This window comes from Neophocaena asiaeorientalis, unplaced genomic scaffold (assembly GCF_003031525.2).
Source record: "Neophocaena asiaeorientalis asiaeorientalis breed wild unplaced genomic scaffold, Neophocaena_asiaeorientalis_V1.1 scaffold59, whole genome shotgun sequence".
Classification (NCBI taxonomy): Eukaryota; Metazoa; Chordata; class Mammalia; order Artiodactyla; family Phocoenidae; genus Neophocaena; species Neophocaena asiaeorientalis.
The window spans coordinates 6,270,879-6,289,987 of NW_020174268.1; the positions used below are offsets into that span (position 1 = coordinate 6,270,879).

At 35.3% G+C, this 19,109-nt stretch overlaps 1 protein-coding gene across 2 annotated transcripts in view; it reads left to right on the forward strand.

The window, feature by feature from the left end:
• The window catches only part of SETDB2 (SET domain bifurcated histone lysine methyltransferase 2), an 82,664-nt gene that overhangs the window by 9,041 nt on the left and 54,514 nt on the right, over positions 1–19,109 (forward strand). For both annotated transcript variants that reach the window (XM_024755322.1, XM_024755320.1), the window contains exons 3-5: positions 3,779–3,904; positions 4,926–4,991; positions 8,296–8,392. In XM_024755322.1, the coding sequence (XP_024611090.1) occupies positions 3,779–3,904; positions 4,926–4,991; positions 8,296–8,392 (289 nt within the window). The remainder of the gene's footprint in view (positions 1–3,778; positions 3,905–4,925; positions 4,992–8,295; positions 8,393–19,109) is intronic.

Here is a 19,109-nt window from a genome sequence, read left to right on the forward strand (position 1 = left end):
TACTTTATACTCTTAAAAGTGTTTAAAACCCCTAACAGCTTTTGTTTATGTGGATAATATCTATTCATATTTACTGTATTAGAAAACTGAGAAGCTTCAAAAATGGTAATTGGCTTATTTTTTTTTAAATAATAAACCCAACATGTTAACAAATTACATTTTTGTGAGACATAACTATTTTCTGAAACGAAAATAATTAGTGAGAAAACCATTGTTTTATATTTTTACAAATCTCTTTAATAGTTGGCTTAATAGAAGAGAGATTCTCAGATCTCCTTCTGCATTCAGTCTGTTGTGATATGTTGCTTTGGTGTAAATGTATAAAGAAAATGAAGCTTCACACAGACAAGAAGTTGGAAAAAGGAAGAATATTTTAATAGCCTCTCAGATAATTGTGGATATTTTTCTTTGATACAACTACAAAACTCAACAAGTAGTCATTCCTTCAAGGTTATAGTGTGGAATCTGAATTCTTATCAGTGAGCTTTTTTTACACTATGTTACATTAAAAATCCATTGGTTTGTCTTGCACTTTGATGGGCCTTTTACACATGTATGATTTTATAACATCATGCATTGGCCACTTGGAAAACATTGGTTCAATGAATTATGCAGATTTTTCCAAATGTTGACACATTTAATCATACAGTATTTAAAAATCACATTTGTTAATATTGCTACCAATCTCATCAAAAAGTGATTAGTTATTGAGAAGCTCTCAAGCTTACCATGGCAGATGCAAGTTTTCTAAATTTTCAGTTTCAACTTGATAGCTTGAATTTTTCATTAGCAACAAATGCTGTTACTTTTGTCCTTCAAGTGATAGGCTCCCTTTATTCATGTTTGAGAAAATGTGTACCAAACACCCAAGTTGGAAAAAAGCATAATTTTTATTAGTGGTTCTTTTAAGGAAAAATGGTTTTCTATGAAAAAAAAAAAAAACCAGCTAGTTTAGCTTACAACTCAAACAATCTCCCTAATGCTTTTCCTTGAAACAGCCATTGTATTGTGGTAATTATTATTTTTTGTAATTATTTATGTTGCTTTATCAAGGACCTTCTTAAGTGAAATTGGTGGTAAATAATAATAATGACTTACTAGTAGTTTGGTGCAACTGCCTTGATTCACACTAAGGCTCCAACATTTTTACTCACCAGTGCTTTTGAACCATCAGTTAATGTCAATATAGGGAAGAAAAGGGCAAATAATGTCTTGATATTACTATTAAAATAGTTTGACCTAGCGTATTGTCTGAAAGGATTTGGGAACTCCCAGGAGTTCATAGACTACAGTTTGCTGATAACAGGCTCAAAGGTGTCCAGAGATTCTCTGTACCAATGTCCTGAAGCTCTTCAAGTGATGGATGGAGAAATATAGATATATACATGTACACATACCTAGGTCATTATCGATGTATTTAGTAAGCACTCCATGTTGATGTTCTACAGAAGACCCTCGTCTCATTCTACAGATTCTCTCTAATCACATCTATTTTGTGGCTTTAGCAAGAATTTGTGTGCTATTGACTCCAAAATTTGTATATCTGGATCAGATCTTACCCTGGAGCCTGTGCATCCAGTTTACTCACCCTACTTGAATTTCTCACTTGTCTCTCTACCTTTATTCCCTATCGCAGTGGATACCATTATTATACATATGGTTGCCTGAGTCAGAAATATAGAAATCATTCTTGTCTCGTCCCTCTTCCCACTGCCACTTTAGTGATTTTTTAGAAGCAAAATTAATAACATAATAAGATGCTTAAACCTCTTGAGTGGCTCCCTATAGCCTTCCATATAAAAAAAAAGTTGCTTAGCATGGCATTCAAGGCTATGTCACAGCCCCTATCTGTCTCTAAAACATCATTTCTCATTCCTTTTGTCCTTTCACATTGCATGTTTTCCAAATGTTGAAACCTTTGTCTGAACTGTGCTACGGGGAAAAAGGAAAAGTAGGCTTAGTCTTGTGTAGTACACATCAGGCCAGAGAGTTAACAGGGAAATAGCACCCCTCCTGAGGCTTCTATGGTAGCAGCAGCCCTAATTAGCCAGAGGTCCCCCTTTGGTTAGATGACTGCCAGGGAGAGTTGGGACTCAGTCCTAAGCCTCTTTTGAAGAATCTCACTCCATTACCAACTTGGAGGTTCTGGGTTTAATTTTTAATATTAAGGAAAATGTATTTTTTGTAAACTTACTATGCTGTCTGCTCATTAATCCTCCCAATGGCTTCTCAAGTGACCTTTCTACAGTGCAGTTATTGTTATGTTTCTCCTTTGCTTAAGGCCCTATTCATTTTAAACATTTTATACATTAATTTTATATATTTTATAAATAATTTGTGTTTAACATTTTAGGTATTTTTTGTTACTTTTATTTATTTATTTATTTTTGCGGTATGAGGGCCTCTCACTGTTGTGGCCCCTCTCCCGTTGCGGAGCACAGGCTCCGGACGCGCAGGCTCAGCGACCATGGCTCATGGGCCCAGCCGCTCTGCGGCATGCGGGATCTTTCCGGACCGGGGCACGAACCCGTGTCCCCTGCATCGGCAGGCGGACTCTCAACCACTGCGCCACCAGGGAAGCCCCTGTTACTTTTAAACAGAGTGTAAGATTTGACTTTCGCCTATTTATTTTAATTGCATTTCTCGTATTTCTGTTTTCAGCTTTGAAAGGATGATTTCGCTAGAAAATTTTGGTTAAGGTGTTAGCTTGGTGGGCATCTGAAATGTTGGCTTATCTATATAACTTTATCTATAAAAGCTTTAAACATTATTTTGCCTCCTGTAAGTGTGAACAAAAAATGTTGCCTGCCATTTCAGTAAACAGTGAATATTGCCTGCCATCAAGCCGTCATCCACTACATCCGCCCCCAGCAGCACGCCCTGAGGGGAATTCAGAGTGTAGAAAAACCGGATACTAGTCCTAGATAGTTAAGATGCATGTCTGAGGAATAACTTCAGTGAGCCCAAACTCTTGCATCTCACCAGACACAGAAAAGCACTAAAATCATTAAACTGAGATGTCTGTCTTTTGTGGTTAGCAGTAATCTTTTGATGTTTGACTACATGTTTTATCACCACCACCACCCAGCCCCCACTCCCCCCAGCAAAAAACTTCTGTATATCCTGGCTCCTCCCTTACCTCTTCAGAGAAGTTCCTCAGAGCTGTCTGAGAGGCTGTTTCCCAGGCTGTGGTCCTCAGTAGTTTGCCAAATAAAACATAATGTGCAACTTGTAGTTTGTGCATTTTTCTTTCAGTCAACATAATTATTAAAAAGTTACTATCAAAGATAGTTTTTAAAGCATTATTGTTAGACATTTAGTTATTTCAACAATTGTTAAGATGTTTCCTTCTGGAACCCTCCACTTCCATACTCAATGGAGGTTATGTCCTTGAAACTTTTAAAATGAATGTGTCTATAAATACACCCACTCCCACCCCTAGAAAGAAGTCATTCCTTCTGTTTTCCAGTCAAGAAATAGTGTCACTACACAGAAAGAAAAATAAATTGTTTAGGCATTTAAAGTTAAAAAAAAAAAAATGTCACTGAAGTTTTCAACACATTTTTTTTTTTAATTATCAGAAATAAGTGAGATACCCAGGTCATATTTTTTGCTTGTAGGTCGTTGTAAAGAAACAGTGACCAAAATCTTTTTCTTCAAGGAAAGTAATAGGCCAGTTAAATTTTGATTTTTATTTAGAAACGAAGTATATTTTTAATAACATGTGCCTTAGGAAAATTATGTCTGTTGAGCTCTTAGGCTATTACTTTTTCTTTAGGTGATGCAAAAACTTTCTGGATGGAGCTAGAAGATGATGGGAAAGTGGATTTCATATTTGAACAAGTGCAAAATGTGCTGCAGTCACTGAAACAAAAGATCAAAGATGGATCTGCCACAAATAAAGGTATGAAGCAATAAAAACATTCAGTACATTTAATGCTGAATATGACCCACTGATAATATAATATAGTTCTGTTTCCAGTATTGCTGTTCGTTTTAAAAGTCAAATAACTTCTTTTGTTTTTTAAGAACCTAACATCAGTTCTACTTGCTTTGTGTGTGTGTGTGTGTGTCCTGCTTCTATAAAAACTTGTTTTTACCATACTGTGGACATTTTGTAAAACTGGATGAAGCTGGTTACTTTGAATAATAGCTGCTGAATTTATCTCTGTTTATCTCAGGCTACCTTCTTCTCCCTCATTTTATCTTTTTTTTGGGGGGTGTATTGCAAAACTCATTGTAGAACATTTGGTACATATAGAAGAATATAACAGAAATTATGTATTACCCAATCATTCAGAGACAACTTATTTTCTTTAATATAAAAGTAAATATATAAATATATTTTGCCTGCTTTAAACAGAACTTGCCTTAGTAGTCTTCAGAAAGCAAACCTTGCATTCTACATAGGCAGTCAGTTCAGTCAACCCAGTATTTTTTCTGCTTCTTTGTCTTCAACCTAAGTGGTTGTAGAACATAGACTTTTATATGGAAATTTCCTTCATTCCATCAGAACATGTGATTTTCAAGCAAAATCTCCCCCGACTATCCTTTATTTTTCCCCAGGATATTCTTAATACTTTATGGATGTTCTTATGACATTAATCTATGATGTGCTTGTCCACAAAATTAATAGTATTTTTCATTTTAATATTCCTTCTCATTCCTTCATGAATCAGATATATCTAGGTTTGAATCCAGTTCTGCCACTTTCTAGCTTATCGACCTGGAATAAACAGCTTAACCGCTAGGCCTTAATTTCTTTGTCTTTAATGTATTCAGTAGATAATCATAAGAACCTCTTAGAGGAGTTGTGAAGATTGAATGAGATAAAGTATGTAAATTGCCTAGTACAGTAGCTGACATCTTGAGTGAAGATGATACTGCTGCTGATTGTTTTCATTCTTTTTTCCTTTCCTTAACAGAATACATCCAAGCAATGATTCTAGTGAAGGAAGCAACTATAAATAATAATTCAACTTTGATAAAGGGTATGTACATTTCTTTTTTATTTTTTTTTATTTTTTTAATGATTTCTTTAGTAAAATTTATTAGTATTTTGCAAGCACAAATTCTTCAGATATTTGAAAGAATGTACATGATCTTCCTACACACCATGTAAAATCATCTTATTTAGGGTCATTAAATTTCAGATATGTTATGAATCTATAAACCTATTGCCAAATATTTTCGTTTAAATTGGGTGTAAAAAATTAATTGAGATCAATTACAGCAGTCAATTGAATTACTTTATTAAATTCTTCCAGATTACAAATTAGGCAGTTTTTTTTTTTTTTTTTTTTTAAACATCTTTATTGGGGTAGGGTATGTACATTTCTAATCCCAATCTAGAATATTCTCTGCTGTTTTCTTTGAAGCAAGCCAGCCTTAATTATGTCAAGTTAACTGAAGACAGTTTAAAAATAAAACTGAAAGATCCATATATGGAAATCAGTTTCCCTAGTAAACAAAAAGTCCTACCCCATAGGAAATGCATACTCTACTGAACCTCTCCGGGAAGAATTGTATCTCTTTTTTAAAAACGCTTCTACTATAAGAAGGGCAAATAGAATTCCAAGACTCCAAACCACTATAAACCTATTGATACTTTGTGTAAAGAACAATACTAAAAGGCACATTCTGGTATAGATAAATTGATGGAAATTTTTTTCATTTCTAGATTATTATTAGACCATCAGTCTAACAAATTTATTTTAGAAGTAATTGAACAAAGATAATGTACCAGGATTATAAAAAGAAAAATTGAAAAGTTATTTTAGATAAACAACAAGTCCTGTATAGCACAGGGAACTATATTGAATATCCTATAATAAACCATTATGGAGAAGAATATGAAAAAATACGTGTGTGTGTATATATTTATATATATATATATATATATATATCTGAATCACTTTGCTGTACACCAGAAACTAACACATTATAGATCAACTATATGTCAATTAAAAATTTTTTTAATTAAAAAGCAAGTTATTTTATCAGAATCACTGTCCTATAAATCTTAGACTATCATTAATTTGCTAAAGTGTTGAGGTACATTTACTAAATTTTAATTAATATTGGTAAATATTTCAACAAATTATTATTTTAACTCATAATTTGGAGCCATAAGGTTTTAAATCTCTGAAAAATGGCTTAACATCATCAGTTTAGTTTTATTTATTGATTTATTGATTGATTGATTGATTATTGATTGCTGTGCCAAGGCATGCGGGATCTTCGTTCCCTGACCAGAGATTGAACCCATGCCTCTGCAGTGGAAAAGAGGAGTCTTAACCACTGGACCGCCAGGGAAGTCCCAAGTTTATTTTAAAGAAAACTTTTGTTATTCAAAAGTATTTTCAATTTCAGTAGCTAATGTACAGTTTTAGAAGAGTAGATTCTTTAAGAAAACAGTCTTTCAGTATCCTTCAATAGCACTTGGAATCAACACATCCTTAAGGGATTACATTTGCTTTGCAAGAGAAGCTTTTAAATGCAGGAGGTGGTAAGAGGAATTAATTCTAAGCAACGGGGTTTTTTTTTTTTTTCTCCTGCGGTTCGCGGGCCTCTCACCGCTGCGGCCTCTCCTGTTGCGGAGCACAGGCTCTGGAGGCGCAGGCTCAGCAGCCATGGCTCACGGGCCCAGCTGCTCCGCAGCATGTGGGATCCTCCGGGACCGGGGCACGAGCCCACGTCCCCTGCACCGGCAGGCAGACCCTCAACCACTGCGCCACCAGGGAAGCCCTGTTTTGGTTCTTTTAAAGTAAAGATTTCATCAATAGAAATACTGAGTACTATAGTTTCATATTTTTATATAGTTCATCTGAAGTGTAACAAATTTATCAAAATAAAAGTAAATGTTTGCTAGTGGTAGAGCAATGTTTTAAAAGTAATTGGGGAGTTATGTAATTGACATTGCTAGCATATGTAAGGATTAAACACTTTCTAGTAATAAAGATTCATGTTAGTATTTATATTAAAAGGAATACTGAGACTGGGGGAAACAAAAGGACTTGGTGTTGAGGTCAAAACAAGCTATCCCAGATCCAGCCTGAATTCTCCAAACCACTAATTACCTTTAATTTTCTTTGATTGTGTATAATTCTGTAAATATCTGCTATATCCCCATACAAAGACTTGGATACTGTTTTCTTGAAAGAAATTATTATTTCTCCTTTCTCCCCTTATCTAATGGTTAATTTAAAATCTCCATGTTTTTTAGTAAATCTTATTTCTAACTATGCTTATATTTATTTGTTTTGTTCCTATTTGTTAATATGGCTTTATATGGCTCATTCAAAGAAATTAGCTGGGAAATTCTTAACTTGTTAAACTTATTTAATTTTTAATCAGTTATTATATTATTTACTCAGCTCTCTTCAACTATCAGATTTTAAATCTTCTTTTTTCACCTGTATAACTAAAGAGGGTTTTTTATGCTTTCTAATTAGCCAAGGATAACCTTGGATTATAACTTAAACTATTCTTCTATTTACTTAAACTTTTTTTTTCTTTTTAATAAGAGTGGTCTGCACTAAAGGACCAATGCAAGTTAATAATCTAAGGCAGGATGAGAATACTTTTTTTCTTAAGGTCCACTGCTGCATAGGAGGAAGCACAATTAAAAACAATTTTTTAAAACCAAACATAGAATATTCTACATATCCATTTTTTTCAAAATAGGAGCAGGAAATCTATAACTTTTTCATTAAATACATAGCTTATTTCTATAGTGGAGTCATGTTAGAAAGAATAGATGAAGTTGAAAAAGAAGAGACAGCAAATGAGATGAAATTAAGTGTGGAAAGATATAGGAGAAACTAAGAGAAATATGAAAATACAAATGGAAAGACAAAAAGAGGTACCCAAATACCTCCCTCTCTCCCCCAAAAATAGATAGTAATAGAATAATGAGAAAACAAAAGATACATAAACTTTCAATTTTGTGACCTTAATAGAGCCTTTAAGAGTTATGTTTTTTTGTAAAATACAAGCAGAAATAGGGATACTTGATGTTTCACTTTAAAGGTTGATTAAAATTCAGATAAAGGTCGGCCAAACTACAATTTCTGCAGTAGAAATCTCTTCTATCCTAAGTCTTTTATTTTATCCTATTTTCTTAATGTTTTTGAAAATGTTGACACCTAATTTTTTGGCTCAATCTTGAAATCTTAATATGTTTTCAGACTTAAGGACTATATATATATATAGTCAATAAAGATACTATTTAGATTTTACAGTGAGTGATTTTTAACTTGGTATTCTTGTTAAGTTTGTAATTTTTTCATGTAGATCATACGTCTGTGACCCAGAATGCACAGGAAAATAAATCAAGTTCATTGCCCTCTACATCACATGAAGACTCCTTTCCAGAAGACTATACCCCTCTGTATGTATATAAGTTGTTTATTTATGTCATTAATGCTTTTGCTCCCAAAAAGGGATTTACTGTTGCTAATCATTTGACGTAAGAGTAGATAAAATACATAAAAAAGGATGCTTTCCCATCAAAAGTTTTAAAAGTTGTGTACTTTATGTACATCAGACTTGTCAAGAGCTGGGAAATCAGTTGGCATTCTGTGAAGCCATGTTCTGCCTTGTAGTTCAAGGTGTCTAATGACAAAACAGTTCTCAAGCCAAATAAAAACAGAGAAGCCTCTATAGTGAATGATAGAAGTAGTCACTATCATCAGTTTACCCCTACCCAGAGACTGGCAGAAAGATGCAGACAATACCAGATAACCCTGCTTTACCTATGCATCCGTTGTTTACTTACAGCATTTTTGTGTTTTTGCAGGATCAGTAACTAGATCTACAGCACTGTGCATAGGATTGGTTTTCTTTATTTTTGTTTTTGTTTTTTTCCAGTAAAGTATCTTCACAGATGTAAGAAAGTTGATCTTCCTCCCCACAAAATTGGATTGAAATTAGGTTACTTAACTCCTGAGATTTGTAGTAGGTTGGTTTTCTTTCATTTGTTTTATGGAATGAAGCATAGATAAGAAAAGAATCATTTCTTTTTTTTTTTAATTAATTTTTAGGAGAAGAATCACTTCTGAGGTTCATATCAGTATTTCATTTCCATGTTTTTCTGCTTTTCTAACTTTTCTTTATAAATATAAAAAGATTTTTTCCTTTGTTAATTGCCTGATAACCTGAGCCTTACACCTCTTGATTTTTATTAAATTAGTCACCAGAAGAGTACTTGTAAGCCAGCTTAGCTAACTTTCTTGAAACCCTAAATTCCAAATTACAGATTTTACCAGCATGTTTACTCTTATATTTTAGTCGTAAGTAGTTCTAATTGTCTATTGTTCCAGTAATGACTAACTTAGAGCTGTACTTATTAAGTGTCACATGAGGAAATTACATAAAAATACATTGTAAACTGTAAATTACTGTACAAATTTTAGTTTTTATTTAAGAACTAATGATAGCTTATATACAGTTTTCTCTCTTGCATATACCCTAAGTTAATCCCTTCATATTCAAGAAGAACTTTTTGAATCTTCAAATTAGTATTTCATATTCCCCTTCCCCCAAAATAGGGTAAATCAAATGATGACATTTGTAGAAAAGAATGCCACAGAACCCAGTTTGGAACATAATTTAGTTGGCTAAGTCAAGCTGAAAAGGGAAATGAAACATTCAGTTTACTGGTTGTACAACACTGTAGCTATATAAATTACTTGAGAGTAAATTAGCCTATATCAAAACAAAGAACAAAGCTGTGAGAGCCTAAGAGAATTTATTACAGTGAATACTGAGTGAAACCAAACAAAGGGATCTATATCTTAGGTAGACAAGTAAATAGTACTGCTTATAGTTCAGAATACATGATAAAGAAAAAGTGGTAGAAAGGAACTTGGCACTTAATAATAGGGGAAAAGCAATTCCAGGCACAGGCTTCAAAAAACAAGGAAATATTGGATACCTAAATAAATAAAAACAGAAACGTAGACTAGGCTAAGGAAGATAGAAGTTAAATGGAAGAACAAAACAAAAAGTACATTATAGAATATATTTCTTACTATGGGATGTACCCCCAGCATGTTTCAAAAATACTAAAACAGACTGAAGTTATTTAAGGGAAAACATAACCTTACCTCATTTTTTCTGCTTTTTTTTCCCCCCTCATTTTTAATGTATTAGGTGCTACTGCATTGTAGTCCATGGGTGGTGATGGATTTGCATTGATCTTTTAGCTGCATTCTCATCCAATATTTTTTGCTACCTTTTTGAGAAATCTTAAAGATTGAAAACATAAAAAGGGATATGGCAGAAACCCATACTCACACCATCCAGAATTAACAGCTATTAACCTTTCATTGTATTTGTTTTCAGTCTCTTTTTTAAAAAGAAAACAAAACACTATAATCTCTTTGAGCCATACCTAACTTCTCACCATGACAAAGTTCCGTTGCCCTCTCTGCTTCTCTAGGAGCAGTCACTATCATCAGTTATTTTTCTAGTTCATTTTTTAATATTTATATAGCCATAAATAATATATAGTGCTATTATAGTTTTTAAATTTTACATAAATATTCATATATGTACCTTCTTGTTTTACTCAACATTAGTTTTTTGAAAGTTTTTTTTTTTATTTAATTATTTTAATTTTTTTGTCTGCGTTGGGTCTTCATTGCTATGGGCGGGCTTTCTCTAGTTGCGGCACAAGTGAGGGCTATTCTTCGTTGCGGTGCATGGGCTTCTGATTGCAGTGGCTTCTCTTGTTGCAGAGCACAGGCTCTAGGCGCGCAGGCTTCAGTAGTTGCAGCACATGGGCTCAGTAGTTGTGACTCGCAGGCTCTAGAGCACAGGCTCAGTAGTTGTGGCGCACGGGCTTAGTTGCTCCACGGCATGTGGTATCTTCCCAGGCCAGGGCTCGAACCTGTGTCCCCTGTACTGGCAGGCAGGTTCCTAACCACTGTGCCACCAGGGAAGTCCCTACTCAGCATTAGTTTTGAGATCTAATCATGTTGCTTCCGTGTTACAGATTTATTTCATCTCCTTGTTTGGATTTCCATCATGTGAGAATACATTTTTTTAATTCCATTCCTTTAAGGATGGATAATTAGATTGTTCCAAATATTTACTATTATAAATAGTAGTGCAGTGATCGGTTTTATCCCAGCCTTTCTTTTAAGAAAGTATTCATTGTGAAAGTCAATTAAGGAAATTAAAGGTATAGTCTGGGATCTTTAAGATTACCCCAAATCGGGACTTCCCTGGTGGCACAGTGGTTAGGAATCTGCCTGCCAATGCAGGGTACCGAGGTTTGAGCCCTGGTCCGGGAAGTTCCCACATGCTGCAGAACAACTAAGCCCATGCGCCGTAGCTACTAAGCCTGAGAAGTCCGCACACCGCAACGAAGAGTAGCCCCCACACGTTGCGGTGAGAGAAAGACTGCGCAGCAACGAAGAGCCAATGCAGCCATAAATAAATAAATAAATTTATTTAAAAAAAAAAAAAGAAAGATTACCCAAAATGTAGAAGAAAAGGGCAAATGAGTGAGAAAAAGAAGAGAATGATGAATAATGTTCTCAAAAAAGAAGCTATTAACAGAAAACCAACAATTTTAGTGAACACTGTAAAATATTTTCAGGATCATCCATATGTTATAATGTTCTTTACAAAATGTTAAGAATTTCAAGCTAAGGCGACAGAGTTAGGACCAATGTGCTACTGCTTACAACGGCAGTGCAGGAAATCACAATGTCTAAACTAGGATTCAGAATTGTTCCAGCAGCTAGAAAATGAAAATACATATATTTTCCATTAAAAAATTTGGTACTTAAATAAATATGAAATGTAGATGTTCTCAATATATTAAAAAATAATGTAAACTTGCCTAACAGAATCATTGCTTTTGGAAAAGTCTGCCCTGTTTTTTCTGAACTAGAACAAACAAATGAACAAAAACACAAGAAGCTAGAATAAGTGAAGCAGAAGCAATAGTCAAAGAAGGTAACTTCTGAGTATAAGAAAATATCAAGTCTGGAGGCAAAAGGTTTTACCAAGTACCACAGAAATGAAAATTACTAATAGATAAGTATTGATTTTTAAAAAGTTTTAATATCAGTCTTAAAGTATAAATATCTTACAAGTATCAAAACAAACAAAAAAAGCCAACAAAACAGCAAAAATCAGGCTAGCACCTTTGCAAAAGCTCAGAAAACATCTATATATATAACCTTGTGGAAAATTTTCTCAAAAATCCTCTTGCTCACCATAAGAGGAGTCAGAATGTATAAGATATAGTATTTAAGAAATGGCAGTGGAAAAAAAAAAAAGAAAAAAGAAATGGCAATGGCATAGAAACCATCTAAATATAGTTAACTATAATAAAGATGAGTCCTTAAACTAGAGACAATGGAGGCCCTGCATGGTATGCAAAGTTTTATGTTTATAGTGTATTTCTAGAGAGGGTTCATAGCTTTCATTTGATTGTCAAAGGGTTTATGGCCCTAAAAAGTTTAAAATATCACTATTGTGGATATGGAGCTTCTAAATAAAATTTTAGCAACTCTAATCCAGAGAAATATTAATGAGATGACTTAGAATTTATACTAGTCAAGCAAGAATGATTTAGTATTAGGAAATATATTATTTTACAGAAGTAAACCACAGGAAAAAAAGCTTATCTTAAGATGCCAAAAGACTTTTGAAAGTAATATGAACCATTAGAAACAGAACTCTTTTTTTTTGAATTTTTGAATTTTATTAATTTTTTTATACATTAGGTTCTTATTATTTATGTTTTATACATATTTGTATATATGTCAATCCCAATCTCCCAATTCATCCCACCCCCACAACTTCCCCTCTTGGTGTCCATACGTTTGTTCTCTACATCTGTGTGTCTATTTCTGCCCTGCAAACCGGTTCATCTGTACCATTTTGAAGAATTTTTTCTTAATGTGGGAGAGAATATGTTTCTTAAACCAGTATCCATGTCCTATATACTGGTGAAACTTAGAGACATTTCCTTTAAATAAAGATTAAGACAGAAGTGCCTGCTATCATAATTGTTATTCAGTATTTTTATGGAAATTCTAGCCAGTATAATAGAATGTAAAAGAAAATATGATTATTGAAATGTACAAAGTAAAATTATTTGTAGATAGTCTTATCCTTCTAGAAAATCTAAGATGCAAGTGTAAAATTATTAAGCTAAAACGAGGGTTTAGTGACAGTCACATAAAATAAAAATATGAAACTCTATACCTTTAGAAAATATGAAATTAAGTCCCCATTCACAACACCAGAAAGTAAAATAAATGACACTAATTACAAGAAATATATACCTGAGGAAAATTAATTCTAAAGATTTTAATGAATGGATAAACTTACCATGTGCCTGGATGGGAAAACTGCATATTGTAAAAATGGTAGTTCTTCCCAAATTAATTTATAGATTTAATTTCATATGAAATCCAAGCATTTGGATTTTTTTTAACTTGGCGAGCCATTATAAATTTAATCTCAAAAGATAAAAAAATCAGAAAACACCTAGAACATGTTTAAAAGGCAAAATAGTGAGGAAGGACTTGCCCTGAGAAATACCAAAATGTTCCATTATAGTATGGAAAACAATGTTATATTGGTATAAGAATTAACAGTTCGATCAAAAGGCAGAATAAGTCTAGAAAATAAGAGGACATTTTTATGTATTTCTAAGAACTTGAGATATGATTAAGCTAGTAAGTCAAAAGTCAGAAGGTGAAAGAAGGAGGTATTCAGTAAAAGACTCTGGAACAATTGGATATCATTTGGAGAATTTAAGTTAGATCTTCGTGTTACATCAAAATAAATTCCAGATGAAACTGGACTCTCAAACCATAGAAAAATTAAGTATAAAATTAGAACCCTAAAAAACAGAAAAATAATAAATATTAGATATCTTTCTATCACATTATGTATCATGGCATTATTCATAATATTGTTTATACTTTATTATAAATACTTAGTTCACTGCCTAGAATGTAAGCTCCTTGAGATCACAGAGCTCTCATCTTTTTTTCCGTAGCACCTGGCGCATAGCAGGCACTCAAGAAATCGTTGATGGAAGAATGAATGAATGAATGAATGAATGAACGAACGAATGAACAAGCCCCCAATAGGAAAATGGACAAAGCATATGAATAGACAGTTAGCCAAAAGGAAAAAAAAAATAAACATGAAATTATGTTCAAACTCCTTATTATTTAGAGAAAAAAATTGAGGTAATAAAATATTTTTCACCTATCCAATTGATGAAAAATTTTAAAATAATATTCAGGTAGATGAGCATTCATCCATGCTATGAGAGTATAAATTGGTCCAGCCTTTTTGGAAAGCAGTTTGGCATTTTTTATTGATTAAAATATGTGTACCTCCTAGTACCATGATCGTAGTCTCTAAATGCCATTTCTCATTAAATGGAACCTTAGTCCCTTAGAGAAATGGCTGATTCCAGACCTGAGATATCTTGTGACAGAAAGCAAAAAAGCTATCCCAAAAAAAACCCCCAAAAACTGTATGCCAATACATATATATGGAATTTAAAAAAAAGGTTCTGAAGAACCTAGGGGCAGGACAGGAATAAAGACACAGACATAGAGAATGGACCTGAAGACAGGGGGAGGGAGAAGGGTAAGCTGGGACGAAGTGAGAGAGTGGCATGGACATACATACACTACAAAATGTAAAATAGATAGCTAGTGGGAAGCAGCTGCATAGCACAGGGAGATCAGCTCCTGCTTTGTGACCACCTAGAGGGGTGGGATAGGGAGGTTGGGAGGGAGACGCAAGAGGGAGGGAATATGGGAATATATGTATATGTATAGCTGATTCACTTTGTTATAGAGCAGAAACTAACACACCATTGTAAAGCAAAAAAAAAATCTGTCACTTTGGTAGTTGCTAGGATACAACTCATCATTCTGAATATTAGTAATTAAAGAAAAAGAATCAAGAATCTGCCTGCTTATACTAACTGTATTTCAGGGTAACCCAAGAATTGATGAGTAAAATTTCTTCTTTATGAAAGCACTCTAGCCGGAAAATGCAGTAGGAATGATAGAATTAGAAGATTGTTATTTTTACAGCTACTACCCCCACCCCACCACACCCCAAAGAAACAGTGGCCTTAGCCCAGTGGTCTCAAATGAATTGTGGTCAGAACAGGTGTTTTGTTTTAAACTTCTAACTTATTGAGGAGTGATGCTCTTGTAAAATGCATAAAATGTTGCAGCAATGTTAAATTGCTGTAAAAGTTTCTAAACTTTTGCACTTTCAATTTTTGTACTTACCATGAATTGTTAAAAAACCACTGGGGGGCTTCCCTGGTGGCGCAGTGGTTGAGAGTCCGCCTGCCGATGCAGGGGACGCGGGTTCGTGCCCCAGTCCAGGAAGATCCCACATGCCACGGAGCGGCTGGGCCCGTGAGCCATGGCCGCTGGGCCTGCGCGTCCGGAACCTGTGCTCCGCAACGGGAGAGGCCACAACACTGAGAGGCCCGCATACCGCACACACACACACACACACACACACACACACACAAAAAACCACTGGGAACTGGCACCACCACACCTGAACGTAGCACTGGTCTAGACAACGATCATGGGTGAATGCCAAAACTGTTAAGTGAAAGTGAGGAGCTTTAAAATGGATGGAAACACCCAAACCCACTTATAAATCTAAGCATCACTAAATGTGAACAATCAGACATTGTTTGTCTCCTTATGTGATGCAATAGGAAATTCATAGCACCACGTATGAATTATCTCCCCCAACCCCCCACCAAAATTGAACCTGAATCAAATCAGGCTTCTAGAACTGACTACTGCTTTGCCAGGAATGGAAGGGGGTGAGTTAAATGACACCACCACATGGAAGGCATCAGCCAGATTCCAGAATGTGGGAACTACTATAGGACAAGTGACACAATTTATTTAACTTTAACCAATAAATGTCATTAATGAAGAGGGAGGGAGCACTACATAAGGTTAGAGACATAAAAGACACCTGAATCAAATACAGAGTGTAGGGGTTGTTTCTGATTCAAACAGGTTTTAAAACAATCGGGGAAATGTGAAGATGGGCCATTGAGATTATGTATTTTTAAAAAGACTTATTTGTTAGAAATACATACTGAATTATTTCAGATAAGTGTTTGCTTTAAAATACTCCAGTGTTCCAGGGTAGGGCAAGAGGGGTGGAGAATAGATTAAATAAAATAGGCAAAATATTGATAATTATTAAAACCTGGTAATAGGTGTCAAACATAAAGCCAGACATTAGCTATAGTGGTGGAAACAGGTTTTATTCACTAACTACCGACAGTAGGAATACGAGCTGAGCTCCATCGCGATTTGTGCTGAGGTGACTGGCAACAAAGGGCAACGCAGGAGTAAGGAAGGGAGTACAAGCCAGGGCTAAAGTGAAAACTTACTGAAGGTTAATCACTGTGAATGCCCATGAGGCCAGCTGTGTGTGCTGGCTGGCAGTCATCAAGTTAGGATTCTGTCCTCCCACAGAGACTGGAGGACAGAGACCCTGTCCTTCCTGATGATTACCTTTCAAAAGAATGGCTTTCAGGTTTTTGAGAAAAATATTCCTGAGTTACAGAAACATACATCTCAGAGAGACCCAGGAAAGATTCATAATTTTAAGACCTTAGTAAATGTTCTAAGAAAGGTCAGGGGCTTGTCTTTAGGTGTTGGCTAGAAAAAACAGCCTTGAGCTTTCTCAAGGAGGCATTTTGTTGAGAGGCTGGGGTTATCCTAGGGACATGCATGTCCTTATGCTGCTAGAAGCCTTGCTAGAGTTTGGTTATCACTCAGCGCAGAGGGTTGGACAGAGTCATTATGTGCTGGGAATTCTGGAGTTCTTACAAGTACATGAGGTTCCAGTATATCAGTCTTTATGAGAAAAGAATACTCTTAAGTGTATGTTTGAAAGTTTTTTAATAAGAAGTTATTCTTAATGTATATTCCCCTTGACCAAGTAATTCCTTTTAAAGGAATGTATCTTAAGGTAGTAATCAGAAATTTGCAGGGCTTCCCTGGTGGCACAGTGGTTGAGAGTCCGCCTGCCGATGCAGGGGACACGGGTTCATGCCCCGGGCCGGGAAGATCCCACATGCCGCAGCTCACGGCTGGGCCCATGAGCCATGGCCGCTGAGCCTGCGCGTCCGGAGCCTGTGCTCCGCAACAGGAGAGGCCACAACAGTGAGAGGCCCGCGTACTGCAAAAAAAAAAAAAAGAAAGAAATTTGGTCAAGGACTTATGTATGAGGATATTCATCAAAGTAGTAACACAGAGAAAAATTGGAAACAAATATTTCCAACATTAAAAGATTTATAAATTATAGGACATCCTTTCACTTACTAGATTATCAGAAATCTGGAAGCATCAAGAGCCTCTGTGAAAGCAGGTGCTCACATAAATTGCTGGAGAGGCTGACCCCATGGAGAGCAATTAGGCAATCTTAACAAAATTACTAATCCATTTACCCTGTGACCTAGCAGTCTGGTTTCTGGGATATCTTCACATGTATGAAATTATTATATATGAGGTTTTTTATTACATCATGATTTGTAATAGCAAAAGATTGAAAACAATAGAAGACTAGTTATATAAATTGTGGAATTTATGTAGAGGATTACTATACAGCTGAAAAAAGGATGGGGCACCTCATATCTGCATTCAGTATGGTACCAACTAGCTACATGTGGTTATTTAAATTTGAATTACTTAAAATGAAATTTAAAATTCAGTTCTTTGGTCACAGTAGCCACATTTGAAGGTATTCAGTAGCCGCATGTGGCTAGTGGCTATGCCATTGGACAGCACAGATATAGAATATTTCCATCAATGCAGAAAGTTCTGTTGGACAGTGCTGCTTTATATAGTGAGTATAAAAATTTTTCTAAAATGCCTATATTACTTTTATAATAAATAACAGATACCTAGAGATAGATTGAAAATATTAGGTAACACAAAACAGGTTTTTGTGTGTGTGTGAAAGTTTAAAACGTGAGTTTGGAACACATGGAATCTTCACAGAGTTTTTTTCTTAAAGTCAATAACCTCTCCATTTTCTCCTGTAGTTTACCATTTTCAGATGTGTATGAGACCAGGTGGGTTACATATTATGGGGAAAGTTCACTTGGTACAGTTGTTGAAGGCAAAAAGAAAAAACAGCATAAAGGATTCTTAATTATTTTTTTACCTAGTCTTTACTGTTTTTTGCTTGAACCAAGTTTGTCTGAAGACATAACCTTCCTCAGGTCTTTACTGAACTCATGTCCTACATGAACTCTAAATTTACTAGGTGCTCTTGGTGTAGATGTAGCAAAAAGTTACCACTGTAATCACAGCTTTCTGGAATACTCTGAAATTAGACTGTGATATAATAAAGATACTTGCTTTGTCTGGGTCCCCAGCACACAGCTTCTAAAACCTTTGGAATCTCCTGAGTGGTAGGAATGTCTTTGGCGTGCAAATGAGATGACTTGGTGAGGTGCTCCTAGTTAACTTAAGGATGGGGTTTGGACGCCAGAAAGACAACCTTGGTTAGAAGCCTAAAACTTTCAGCCCTACCTCCCAACCTCCAGGGCAGGGAGAAGGGCTGCAGGTGGAGATAATCACCAGTGGCCAATGATTTAATCATTCATGCTTAAGCAGTTAAACCTCCATAAAAAACTTTAAACAACAGGGCTCCTGGAGCTTCCTGGTTGGTGGACAGTTTGAGGTGCTGGAAGGGTGGTGCATTTGGAGAGGGCATGGAAACTCCATGCCCCTTCTTACCTACCTTGCCCCATGCATCTCTTCCATTTGGCTGTTCCTGAGTGTATCTTTTATTATAAACTGGTAATAGTAATTAAAGTGCTTTCCTGAGTTCTGAGTCTTTCCAGCACATTATCCGAGAGAAAGGGGTTGTCAAGAGTGTGGGTGACCTGGAAACTGCATTTGGCATCTGGCATGGGGGCAGTCTTATGGGACTGAGCCCTTTAACTTGTGGAATCTGTTGCTGACTCTAGGTCGATAGTGTCAGAATTGAACTGAATTATTGGACACCCAGTTGAAGAAGTGGTGCTGGAAAAAACACCACATATTTGA